Source organism: Narcine bancroftii, chromosome 1, assembly GCF_036971445.1.
Source record: "Narcine bancroftii isolate sNarBan1 chromosome 1, sNarBan1.hap1, whole genome shotgun sequence".
NCBI lineage: Eukaryota > Metazoa > Chordata > Chondrichthyes > Torpediniformes > Narcinidae > Narcine > Narcine bancroftii.
In genome coordinates this window covers 206,394,342-206,407,333 of record NC_091469.1, presented here as the reverse complement: position 1 = coordinate 206,407,333, position 12,992 = coordinate 206,394,342, and the positions used below count along the sequence as shown (strand labels likewise).

Below are 12,992 nucleotides of genomic sequence, written 5' to 3'. Positions count from 1 at the left end.
TTTAGGCTTAAATTTTTTTTTATATAACATTGTTTAACTTTTCTACCAGATTTAACAATATGAAACCTGTAATGAAACATCATTGCAAAAGTGTTCCCTGAAGTATGTGTTGCATATTTCTGTAACCTGAGTGACAATTTAGTAAGTTGCAAATTTAAACAAACCGACAGATGTTGGATATTAGAAAACAATGGGAGCACTCAACAGTTTTGGAAAGAAAATTTTAATGCTTCAGGTTGAAGATTAATAATACAAAAGCAAATTGTCACACACTGGAGTTGCACTTAAATAGTTTATCAAATGTTTAATGTGGATGTTGAATAAAAATGATTATTCAACATTTGGGCCATGTTAACGTAGAACAGGCCAAGTACAGGCCCTTCGATCATGATGTTGGGCTGACCTAGATAAACTGACTTAACAATCTAAAACCTTCCTTATCTCACATCCATAACCCTCTCTTTTCCTTCTATCCATGCACCTAGGAGTCTTTTATTGTACTAGTCTCCATTACCACCCCTGGCAATGCATTACAGGCATCCACTATGTGTGTTTTTAAAAATAAAAACGTAGCCCTGATGTCTCCCCTAAACTTTCCTCCCCTCAACGGAAAACTGATTTTTCTCTAGTATTTGCTACTGTCCACCCTATTAATGCATATTGCAACCTTGTCGACCTTTATTAAATCACCTTTCATCCTTTTTCTCTCCAAAGTGAAAAGCCATCAATCTGTTAACCTTGAAACCTTATTTCTTTAATTTCCTCTTTATTCTGCCAATTTCTACCCAAGTATTACTTTCATATTGTCCCCACATTGACATGCCCCTGGCTCTTCTCTTTCTGAATTACTGTACCTTCATCTCCAGGGATGGGTTAGGGTCCGATGATTATTGGTCTAACATCTCCCATACTTGTCTTAATTACACCACTTCCCACAATACTTGCTTTCTTTGCCATCATCTCATCAGTTATGGTGATACTGTGGCAGCACACATCTCTGTGAGTGAACTGGCCCCGTTTGTACCACTGCTCTGGTGGGACAGCTGCAGAGGATGGGCGCCATCAGAGCTTACTCACTGCCTCGTGGCTTAGGCCGCTGCTCGTGCCCCAGGCCACGTGATGACATCACAGCAGCATGGGGCAGTACTCCCATTGGCCTTAAAGGGGCACGCATGAAATTCAAATAAACAGTTCTACTGGAAATCCCACCGAGTCTAGTGGTGTTTTCTGCGTGTAGCAGCCGCTACTCATTGTTGCTTCCAAGATATTTTTTTTCCCCCTCTTAACAGTGCACTCTCCCTTGATGGGGATACTTGACAGGAATTTCTACTGGATTTTATTTCCCTTACTTATTTCTTTCTATTGTTGCCTGAGACTCCATATCATTTTGCCTCTAAATCAATCAGCCTTCATGTTTAATGGATCACCTGAATTTTCCACCCTCAATGTGCTCTTTCTGGTACCATCTTCCCATACAACCACAAAAGATTCAACAGCTGCCTCTTCCACCTTCTAGAAATGCACTAGCCGCTTTCAGGTAGAATTGCCTGGAGAATACGATTCCAGAGCAGGCTGCGGGTGTTTGCGAAGGGATGTTCATGTGGCAGCGCTGAAGGTGGTGTTCTGCCACCTGAAAGGTCTGAAGCAGGGAGAGGGGCTGCAGAGCAAATGCTGGCTCCTGAGTCTGGTCAGGGGCAGCCGTCTGACAGCTCGCCTCCCCGGCTGGGGCGGCCGGCAGGGGACTGTCATCAGCCTGTCCCCTGCTAGGCACCTGAAAGCTTGCCTGGATTCATACATCCCAGGTGAAACTACAATTACAAGAATCAGGGAAATCTCAGCTGTAAGATTATCTTAGGGGGAGGGGAGATAAAGACTCTTGTTTATATTTTCTCAACCCAATTAGGCATTCCCTTTGTTCTCTCCATCCCTCCCACTACTCTGCAACTTAGTTGGAAACAAAACATGTTTATTACTCTCAACTGGAAATTGGTGTGTATTTCCAGTCTCATTTTAGGTTTTTGGCATCATGCAGTTTGTTGATGGAGCTTGCCTTGAGTAAGCCTTATTTGACCATAGTTCAAGCAAAACAGCTCAATTTGTTCTTCAGATGTTAAGAGCCAAGTCAGTCTCTTTTCTTCAATAAGAAAGCTAAATTTGGAAACTTTCACAAACCTTTTGTCTCATTTTCCAGCATTTCCCAACATAGGTGGGAAGTTGTCTCCAATTCGTGCTCGTACTATGAAAGAGTTTGAAACAGTAAGTTGGAAATTTTTTGTATGCTTCTAACATCTGAAGTCAGTGCATTTAATATCTTTATGCTGTAATGTTCTATTTGCACCATGGGAGTTTGAGAGAGGTCTTCTAATTGGTGAGGGCATTTAAAATCTGTTAAATGTTGTAATGGGTTTGATTCAGTGGGTGAGGAGAATATTGGGGCCTTTGTCCAGAATGTAAAAATTGGATCTTGGCAGAAATTTATTGGACCAAACTTTTAATTTATCACATCATGTAAAACACTGAGTATAACCTATGGGCAGTTGGCAGGTTGAAAGAGTAAGAATGAGGTGCACTTGAAATATGCCAATGTCTGACGGGGACAGAGGGGCTGCCTGTAGATGAGGAATGGGTTAAAAAAAATTTAAAAAGCACAATACTGGAAAAACTCAGCAGGTCAAACAGGTCATGTCATGAAACCAATGTTTCAGGCTTGGGCCTTTCATCAAGGTATGGACAAAATGTGGGCAGGCCCTCAAACCTTTTGTTTGGGCACCTGCCCACATTTTGTCTGTACCTTGCTGAAGGGCTCAAGGCCAAAATGTTAGTTATGTATCTTTAGCTTAGCTGTTTGACCTGGTGAGTTTCTCTAGCATTGTGTTTTTACTTCGATCATGGTGTCCACAGATTTCCGTGTTTTACTTTGATGAGGAATGGGTACCTGCTGAATCCTTGCTGCTACTTTTATCTTAAAATTTGATCCCTTACCCCTTCAAGCCCGCTCCACCATTCAATGCGATCACTGTTAGGTTGTTATCTTACCTTGATTCCTGTCTACCCAGGGTCACCTTTTTACAACTTATGCATATCAGGAATTTTCCTCAATGTTTCTCCTTCTAGCAGCATTTGAAATCTCGTGAAAACCTGTGACAACCTCAGAGAAAATTGTACCTCATCTGCCCTTTAATGATGTGTGCTCTTATCTTAATGGTGACCCCCGTATCTCTATTCTGACAAGGATGTGTCCACCTTATTGAGACCCTTTGAAATCTTTTATGTACTATTTGATAGAGAATACCTCTTATTTTAAAAAAGAAAAATTGTTAACTTTTAAGATTAAACAAGCTTTTAGAAAAATAATGGTACTTTTTTGTGGCTGGGGTTTTTTACTTTCTGAACTCATGTATGCGACTAGGGGTTTTCCATTATAATTAATGGGAAATACTTTACCTTAATTTATTCAACAATTTTTATAGAATGTAACCCGTTTATAAATCAAATGCATGTCTCGTGTTTGTTTGTTCATCCTTGGTTACAAATGGCATTTTGGTATGGTTTGAAAATTTCCAATCGTCATTGCAGCCATTTTTCTATTACTCTTTGAATTTAGGTAAGAATGTTAGAAAGACCTAATTATAGCAACAATTAGAGAAGGGTGTATTTGAACACTGAGCATTCTGAAAAGTCTTTCTGACCAGCAGTAGTTGTGGTCAGTTCCAGAAGTTATGTACTGTTTATGTTCTTGCCTTTTTCTAGGGCTTGGAGATAAAATATGCACAAAACTGAAATGTTTAAATCTAAAATTAAAGTCTTGTAAAGTTTCTAATAGCTTAAAAACTGATGTTTTTGAGATCATTTAAATAGGACACATGGAGCATTGTCCTGCTACAATGTGGAGGCCATGGAGAACTGAAGAATTATTTATAAAAAGGAGGTTAAGGTTTCCTATTGATTAAAGTTGTTTTTATTGAGCAATGGGCAATAGGAAAACATTACAAGATGTAACCAAAGTTGAGAAATCATTACCAGCTGGAAATGAGCATGTTTTGAAAGTTGAATTGTTTTAAAGTTGGGATGCCTAATTGAGAGTTGAGACAATGAAATAGACTTTTCGTATTGATTAGATGCCTGACCATTTTTTTGCTTTTTTGCAGAAGAATGTGTTGCTTAAGTGTACAGTTTAAAAAGTTGGTGCGGTAAATATAAGCTTAAGTGGAGAAGTGTGTGAACAAGGTGGAAGACTTTATCATGTAGCAGCCAGTGAGTGAGTCTTTTGGGGTGTAAGAATGCCAGTGTGGAGTTCCATAAGCATTGGCTTTTTGCCATAAATTGTTTATTACCAGTCTTGATGTCTAGGAGGGGACAATGTAAAGTATCCAAGTTTTCTAATGACATAAGTGGGATGGGACACGGCCAATAATACATTTGGAATCTGCAACAGGTTGAGTGAGTGGGTGAAAACATAGTGAGGGAAATTTAATATAAGAAGTGTGAGGTCATACACTTTAGAAAGGAATAAAACGCAGGCTATTAAAAGAGAGATTGCACTTGAGTACAGAGGATCTAAGTGTTTCTTGTGCGTGAAATGCAGTGCATTAGCAGATGCAACAAGTATTTAGGAAGGAAAATGGTACATTAGTCTTTTAGTGCAATGGGATTGGGTTTTAGAAATTGAGTAATTTTACCATGGTACAGGTATTGGTGAGGGTGCATTGGGAATAGTGTGCACGGTTTTGATCTCCTTAAAAGAAATGCTCACATTGAAGGCAGAGCAGGTTAATTCTTGGAATGAGAAGAGATGAAAGATGTTGTTAATCTAATATAAAACAAAAACTGCTGGAAAAAATGGCTCAGGCGGCATCTGTGGAAGGAGAATTGTCAATATATATGGTCTGCAAGCATTTGTCTGAAGTTGCGGACTCTGCATTGACAGTTTATTTTTCCAAAGATAACCTACTGAATTTTTCCAGCTATTTTTATTTTGTCCTTTTGTGAACAGCTAAGAAACTGTTTTGACTTCATTTATGTTAAGGCAAGCTGAACAAAATTTGAGTTTTTTTGATCCAGGTATAAGAATGTAATCGTTTTGCTCAAGGAATTACAAAGGCATTGAATAAAGTGAGCTCATAATATAGGAACAGGCTGTATGGATTCTTGTGTCTGTTTTATTGTTCAATACATCATGGGTGATCTCTTACCATCATACCACTTTCCTGTACTATCTCCAGAAATAACTTCCATCAGGAGCTGGAGTTGTATCAGTCAACTCCTGCAAAGGTCTAACAACCTTCTTGGTGGCCATGCTGATTTAAAGAGTATTACGCTGTGGGAGGTTAAAACTTGTTTTCAGAAGGAATGGAAGATGTACTTACTACCTGCTGCAATGTCTCATGGGTCTTTGTATTTTGTAGCAAATCACTGATCTCAAGAAAGAGAACTTTAATCTCAAACTTCGTATCTACTTCCTGGAGGAGCGAATGCAGCAGAAATTTGATGATGGTAGTGAGGACACATTTAAGATGGTAAGAAATTTATAAGTTGTTGATGAAGCCTTGTAATTCAAATTGTGCAGACACTTGATGTTAGAGATTTGGTGCTGTTTCCCCAACTTATTGGCCTTCATCAGTCAGAGTATTGAGTATAGAAGGTCAAAAGTCATTTTGCTGCTGTATAAGATGTTGGCGAGGCCACATTTGGAATATTGTGTTCAGTTTTAGCTGTTACAAGAAAGATGTTGTCAAGCTGGAGAGGGAGAGAAGATTTATGAGGATATTGCCATAACTCGAGGGGGTTGGCTGCTGAGCTATAGGGAGAGGTTGAGCAAATTAGAGCTTTATTCCTTGGAGCACAGGAGGATGAGGGGTGATCTTGTACAAAATCATGGGATAGATCAAGTGAAAACAGTGAGTCTTTTGGCCAGAGAAGGGGAATCGAAACCAGAGGACTTGGATTTAAGGTGAGGTGACGGAGATTTAACAGGGACCTGAGGGGTGACATTTTACAGAGGGTGGTGGATCTATGAAATGGGCCACCAAAGGTGGTTGAGGTGGGTATTATTTAAATGTTTAAGAAAGACAATGGACTGATACAAAGATAGGGTAGATTTAGAAGGATATTGGCCAAATGCAGGCAGATGGGACAAATGTGGATGTGACAATTTGGAAGCTGGACTGAATGGCTCTGTATGACTGCTGCTCCTCCACCCCTTGCATTCGCATACACACACACACCTATTCTGCCCCCTCAACACAAAGACACATACACACAATCTATCACCTCACTCACTCTCTTCAAGAAACTGTATTTTTTTAAAAATCTGTCAAGCTAAAAGTCTGAACTAAAAACATCAAATATGGTAATGTGTATTAAGCGGCATGGTTGGCATAGCATTGTCTTTGCAGTGCCAGCGATTGGGACTGAGGTTTGAATCCCATGCTGTCTGTAAGGAGTTTGTACGGTCTCCCTGTGTCTGCATGTGTTTTCCCAAAGGGCTCCAGTTTCCTCCCACTGTTAATTGGTTGTAAATTGGGCAACATGGATTCGAGTTGGAAACGGCCTAGTATTGGAGGGTTACAGGCGATTAATCAAGCAGCAGCAGTTCAAAATCTGGGCGTATGTGGAGGGAAGTGACTCATCTCCTGACTTGGTCTTGACACTATTTGTGAAACCTTGGTCAGAGGTAGTCCATTTGCATGGACAAGTGTAGCTGTGGTATTTAATTACTGGGCTGATAGCTCAAATATTAATCAAAGCTAATATTTAAATACCACCACAATAGCTTGGAAAATTGACTTCCAATAAACCCCTAATTTCACTGTCCACCTTGACAGTATCCCATTATAATTCTTCTCTTGTTTCAAAATGTGCCCTCTCTCAATTAACATTGCACTCTTTCCACCTAAGATCTTTAAGCTAACCTACATCACCCTAACTCTGTGGTGACATTCTTAATTTTAGCTTTGTGGTTAAACACAGTAAAATTCCCAGTATCTGATTGGTAGATGTTGGATATGTGAGTTTCCTGGTTGCTCTTGTAATGCCTACCTAATACACCAGCATTAAAAATAAACAGTTTAAAAGACAAAAATGCTATACTGTACTTGCACTGAGTAAACTTCACCTGCATGAATATATAAACAAAGAATTTTCATTTATTTTCAGTCACATTCTTTGAAAACATTTAACCATTGCTGAATCTCCATGAAGCCACCAGAAAGGTGAACAGTAGCATGATAGAAAATTAACCCCCCCCCCCCGTTTACAGATAAAGCCATTCTAATATCAAGTGAAGTCAAATTTAACTAAAAAAATTTCAACAGGCCATTTCAGTCCATGAGCCCGTGCTGCCGAACTTACACCCGTTAATCAACGTCCCTGGTATATTTCGAATGGTGGGAGGAAACTGGAGCCGCTGGGGAAAATCCACAAAGATACTGGAGAATGTACAATCTCCATACAGATAGTGAGGGATTCGAATCCCAATCCTTGGCACTATAAAGGCATTGCGATAACCGGCTAAACCTACTATGCTGCCCCAAGTTTATTTTCATATGATTGTACAAGTATCTCCTGATGAAACAGCGTTCTCCGGTCCTCGGTACAAAACACACAGACATACAACCAGACATAACATAGATACAGACAAACAATATATATATTATATATATGAAGGACAAGTATGCATCTACTCAAATAAATAAACAAATAATATTGTTTCATGAATATGGTAGTGTAGAATGGTTAGTTTGGTCATTCAGCTTTCTCATTGTGGGAAGAAGTTGTTCCTCAGCATGTATACTCCTGAATTTCTTTGCCGATGGGAGCAGCTGAAAGATGCTGTGTGCAGGAGTTCTCAATGATTTTGTGCACCCTCTTCAGACAATGATACTGGTAGATTTTGTTTTGGCAGGGGAGGACTCCATTTATCCTCTCTGCCACTCTTGAGGTCTTGTGGATTGACCTCCGATCCACTTCTCTGCAGCAACTGTACTACACTTTGAGGCAGCTGGCCAGCATGCTCTTGATAGCACTCCTGCAGAAGGTTAACATAATGGTAGCTGGTAGTCTTACCTGCTTCAGTCTTCTCAGGAAGGAGAGTCACTGTTGTGCCTTCCTGACAACTGAGGAGATGTTGAGTGTCCACAATAGGCCACTAGTTAAATGAATTCCAAGTAACTCCACTCTCTAATACAGAGTTGTTGATGTGTAGTGGAGTGTCGTCATTCCTGGTCCATGATAAGGTAGGGAGTGAGCTTTTTGCTGAGACTGACTAAGCAGGCAGCCAACATCGAATGGCATCCACCAGCTCTACATCATGGTGACGCGATTTTATTCAAACAGATCTTTATTTCAACAGCTGCTACAAACGAAGTACGGCCAAGGCACCTGCTGGCTGAATATCTGCTCCCATCTTTACCAAAGGTTTATGTGTTATTTCAGAGAACATTTACTTTTACAATTTTAACTTTTAATTATATTTTTATTTATTCTTATTTCAAGTTGGTGATTGCTTGAATTTGGGGATTTTACTGTTGATCTATCTCCTATTTTTCCTGAGTACCTGTCTCCTGGAAGCTGCAGACTAAAGACTTCAGTTAGATGTGCCTTGACATGAACATCCTGAAATGGCTTCCAGTTGTGACCCAAGACAAACTTAATTAAGGTTTTGTTAATTTCTAGGTCTGCAGTATTGGTGTCCCCATACCAGACCATGATGCAGCTGGTCAGCACGCTTTTCACCGCATATCTAGACATTTACCAGTGTTTCCAACAACACACCCAACCTTTGCAAATTGACGTGCTTTCTTCACGATGCCATTTGTATGTTGGGTCTAGGAAGGATCCTCTGAGATGGTGACTCCCAAGAACTTAAACTTGCTCACCCTCTCAACCTCTGATTTCCCCAATGATCACTGGATTATACAACTTTGGTTTTCCCTTTCTGAAGTCAATAATCAGCTCCTTGGTTTTGGTGACATTGAGTGTGAGGTTGTTGTTGGTGCTTCATTCAGCCATGTTTTCAATCTCCCACCTGTATGCTAACACATAGCCCCTTATTATACAACCCACTACCCTGGAATCATCATCGAATTTGTATATGGTGGTGGTGTCGTACTGAGCCACATAGTCATGGGTGCATAGTGAGTAGAGCTGGGGGCTAAGAGATGGAGATAGTGGAGGAGATGTTCTTACCAATCCTCACTGATTGTGGTCTGGAGGTGAGGAATTCAGAACCCAATTACACAGTGGGGCAATGAGTCTCAGGTCTTGGAGTTTGCTGATTTTAAGGTGCTTATTTTTGAATGTTTATAGTCTTGATTCTGTTACATTGTTTGATTCTGCTTTGGAATTTCTTTTGCAGAACATTGAACTCAAAGTAGAATTGGAGAGTTTAAAGCATGAATTAAATGAGAAGCGGGAACTGCTTGTCAAAGCTTCGTAAGTATTTGTCACTGTCAAATATTGAAAAACTTTTTGAAAGGCTATTGGTCCCTGGGTAAATTCTTTAGGCAAGGTCCACTGGACAACATTTTTTCAAAAGGTTTACTTGCTGAAAAAAATGGGTATTGTGTAGACAACTTCAAGCTGAACTCGAAGATGATTTCAGATTTGTTGTGTCATGTAGGAAGTTGGAGAAAAATTAAAGTAAATGTTAATGAATTTAACATGTTTAATTGCATAATGATACACTTTTTGTTATTTAAACTAACCTAAGAATGTTTTGCCTCTGATTTTTGTTTGTACTAAGTGTCAGTGTCCAACAATAAACAGCCAGTGTTGATAATTCCAGTTGCCCTGATACCATTTTCCATGGTCACAATGTCCTGGTAAAATCTTTTACCATGTTCTTCATTGATTGCAACAAGAACAACAGAGACCAAATCCCAGTGCGAATGCAGAAAATGAATTTTCAATGATATGTTGCACTTCAGTGACTGTTGCTATTTCCTGAAGAATGTGCATCAACATATGTTCAATCTATATCAATGTAATGCACTGTATCTGCATAAGTAGCCTGCTTTATAGACTTTCTGCATCTATCCTGACTAGGCATGCCTAGGCCTAAGACAATATTTGCATAGCACTGACTGATCAAAGCTGCCTGCTTTGTGGGCAGTATATTGGTAGACTTAAAATATGACAGGAAATCACAAAAATAGGTTACCTTATATACTCATGTAATAGTTGATCCCCCCCCCCCCCTTTGCTGTAAAAATTGTGCATTTTCCGTAAGTGGCGAGTAAAAGTCGAGCCCCCCCCTCCATTTTTTTGGCCACAGCTGCGCACCATCTGAGGTTCCACTGCCTCAACTGCCTGTCCATTAGAGGTCCTGATGCCCAACTGTGAACTCTCGTCCTGGCCGTCTGCCCATCTGAGTTCGTGACACCCCAGCCACCTGCCCATCCAAGCTCCTGACGCTCCTTACAATGCAGGAACTTGCAGTCAAAAGTAGTATCTGTGTAAAAGTCAAACCACCCCCCCCCCCCCCCCCCCCCCAATTTGAGCTGAAAAATTGGGCCCCAAAACTCAACTATCATACAAGTATATACTGTATATCTAAAAAAGGTACGTGACAGGAAATTTTAAGGTGATTTTCGTGATCAGCAGGCCCAAAATCCATAAAATACACCCAGAAGTGTTCAGGAAGCAAAATCCCTTTTGTAGAGCATTATTTTTAAGTGCTAGATTTGCAATTCATCTATTTTCCTGTTATTCTGAACTAATTTTTTGGATTACTTTTTTCTTGTATATTGGGGTGGTGTAGAACTCCAATTCCTTTTCACATTGAAGATACTTTTTGCAAAATTATATTTATAATGTGTTGCCATCACTGGCAGTGGTTGTTAGCATAGCGGTTAGCGCAACGCTGTTACAGTGCTGGCAACCGGGACCAGGGTTCAAATAATCATGCGCTGTCTGTAAGGAGTTTGTATGTTCTTCTCTTGTCTGCATGGGTTTCCTCTGGAGGCTCTGGTTTCCTCCCACCGTTCAAAACTTACTGGGGGTTGTAGGTCAATTGGGTGGCACGGGCTCATGGGCTGAAATGGCCAGTTTCTATACTGTATGTATGTATGTGAACTTCTCTCCTTTTTCTTCAGATGTTAACTCTTGCTTTGTACAATTCTATGACATTAGAATCTTCATCCAGATCCGTACCTATGGGCATTATTTAAATAATATTTACTGGTTGACCTTTGACAACAGCGACGATCTTCCTTTCCATGGTGTAGAAATCTAATTCCTTTTCACATTGAAGCCACTTTTTGCAAAATTATATTTATAGTATTGTGTTGGCATCACTGGCAGTGGTTGTCACTTTGTGTGCATGAAGCTGAGCTCTTTGGTTCATGGTTGGACCAAGCCTGCGCTGTGCTGTTGACATAACTATTCTTTTTCATCCCCCTGTTCCAGCATACATGCAGATAACTCTTCAGTCATAGCAAAATTTGCTCCATAACTCAGCAGTGCTGAGACTAATTATGGTTTATGCACTTTGTGGTACTGATATATTTATCTTCTTTTAAGCTGTTTTTTTTAATTTAACAAAAAAAAACTTCAAATCAGAGGGAGAAAACAACACTTGCATTGCTGCAGATCTACTGTTGGATGGTGGGATTGGATTGAGAAGCTATTTTGCAACTGGCATCAATGCATGAGCTATAAATTGCTGGGATTCTTAGGAGGAATGGGTGTTTTAAAATCTGTTAACGTTGGATCATGTGATGTTTAGCTCAGTTAATAATCTGTTCTATTTGATTTCATTGTTTCCTTCTGATCTTGTCAAACAGAGAGAGCTACTCATTGTCTAATCAAATCTGCTTTCATTTTGTTAGCTGCTGGACTGATTTAGCCACTCTGTCACTTATTCCATAATTTGATCAAGTGGTCTGATATTTGTGTCCCTCCTGCAAGACTCATTCAAGGAAGCTTGTTTTGCTTTTTTAAAATGAACTTCCTTGTGACTTGGTAGATAAAATAACCTGTGAGAGATTCTTTGTTTTTGATATTCTGGCCACCCTACAGAACAAAGCAGGATCTGTAATTTATTAAATTTAATACCTGTAGCTTTTCTATCTCATCACTCTCTAGGACAGATTTTGTGGTGATTGCCATTTTTATTTGCTTAAGAAATGTTCAATAACTGAATGCTTTTAAAATTCAGTAGGCTAAAATTTCAAGAAGAATAACAGCGAGTTAGGCTTTTATATGAAAATAGGAATTTAGTGTCCCAATGTGAGACCTTTTTGGGTGACTAAGTATAACTTTTTGGAACAAGTTATAGGAGTTGTTTTTCTGCTAAACCCTGATTTATCTTTATTAGGAAATATTGAAGGTACAAATCCTAAATTGAAATCATTAATTTGTTAATTTGAAATTTGTTAAATTAGCATTAGCACTAGGAAGAAAATGTATTTCAATTACTTGGAAATTGGATACATTTTTAACTATGCCAAGGTGGCATGCTGAAATTCAAAGCTATATTCCTTTGGGAAAAATTAAGAAATAAATATTCTATGTTTTCACAAATCTGGCATGCATGCACCCAAATAATGGGATTAAATTTGTAGTGCTATTCTTTTATCCTTCTAGCCCAGCAAAATTCTCCTCTATATGTTATGCTAGAACTGATGAATTGCACTGCATGACATCTCTCTCGGCATTCCAAAGATCCTTTTTTTACTTTCTCTTATCTTTTACACCTATAATTTTTTTTACTGTTTTCAGTTTGTATATTGTTTTTTTTTCTTGGGGGTGAGAGGGAGGGGTTTTGGGTTGGGTTGAAACCATCATGTATGTAATCAATTTGCTTATTTTGATAATTTGTACTATTGTAATTGTAGTTACTGCATGAATGGAATTTAAATAAAATATTAAAAAAATAGAAATTCAGCATTTGTCTGTTTTGAATATTTTAAAAAATGTTCCTGCTCTCACACATTTTAGTTCTTTCTGTTGCAAGAATACTCATTCAGTTGGGGTACTATTCCATATGTACT

General features: G+C 39.1%; 1 protein-coding gene across 2 annotated transcripts in view; it reads left to right on the top strand.

Moving 5' to 3' along the window:
- cdk5rap2 (CDK5 regulatory subunit associated protein 2) overlaps positions 1–12,992 on the top strand; it is a 147,878-nt gene that overhangs the window by 7,327 nt on the left and 127,559 nt on the right. For both annotated transcript variants that reach the window (XM_069889403.1, XM_069889391.1), the window contains exons 3-5: positions 2,192–2,256; positions 5,406–5,516; positions 9,356–9,432. In XM_069889403.1, the coding sequence (XP_069745504.1) occupies positions 2,239–2,256; positions 5,406–5,516; positions 9,356–9,432 (206 nt within the window). In that variant the 5' untranslated portion in view covers positions 2,192–2,238. The remainder of the gene's footprint in view (positions 1–2,191; positions 2,257–5,405; positions 5,517–9,355; positions 9,433–12,992) is intronic.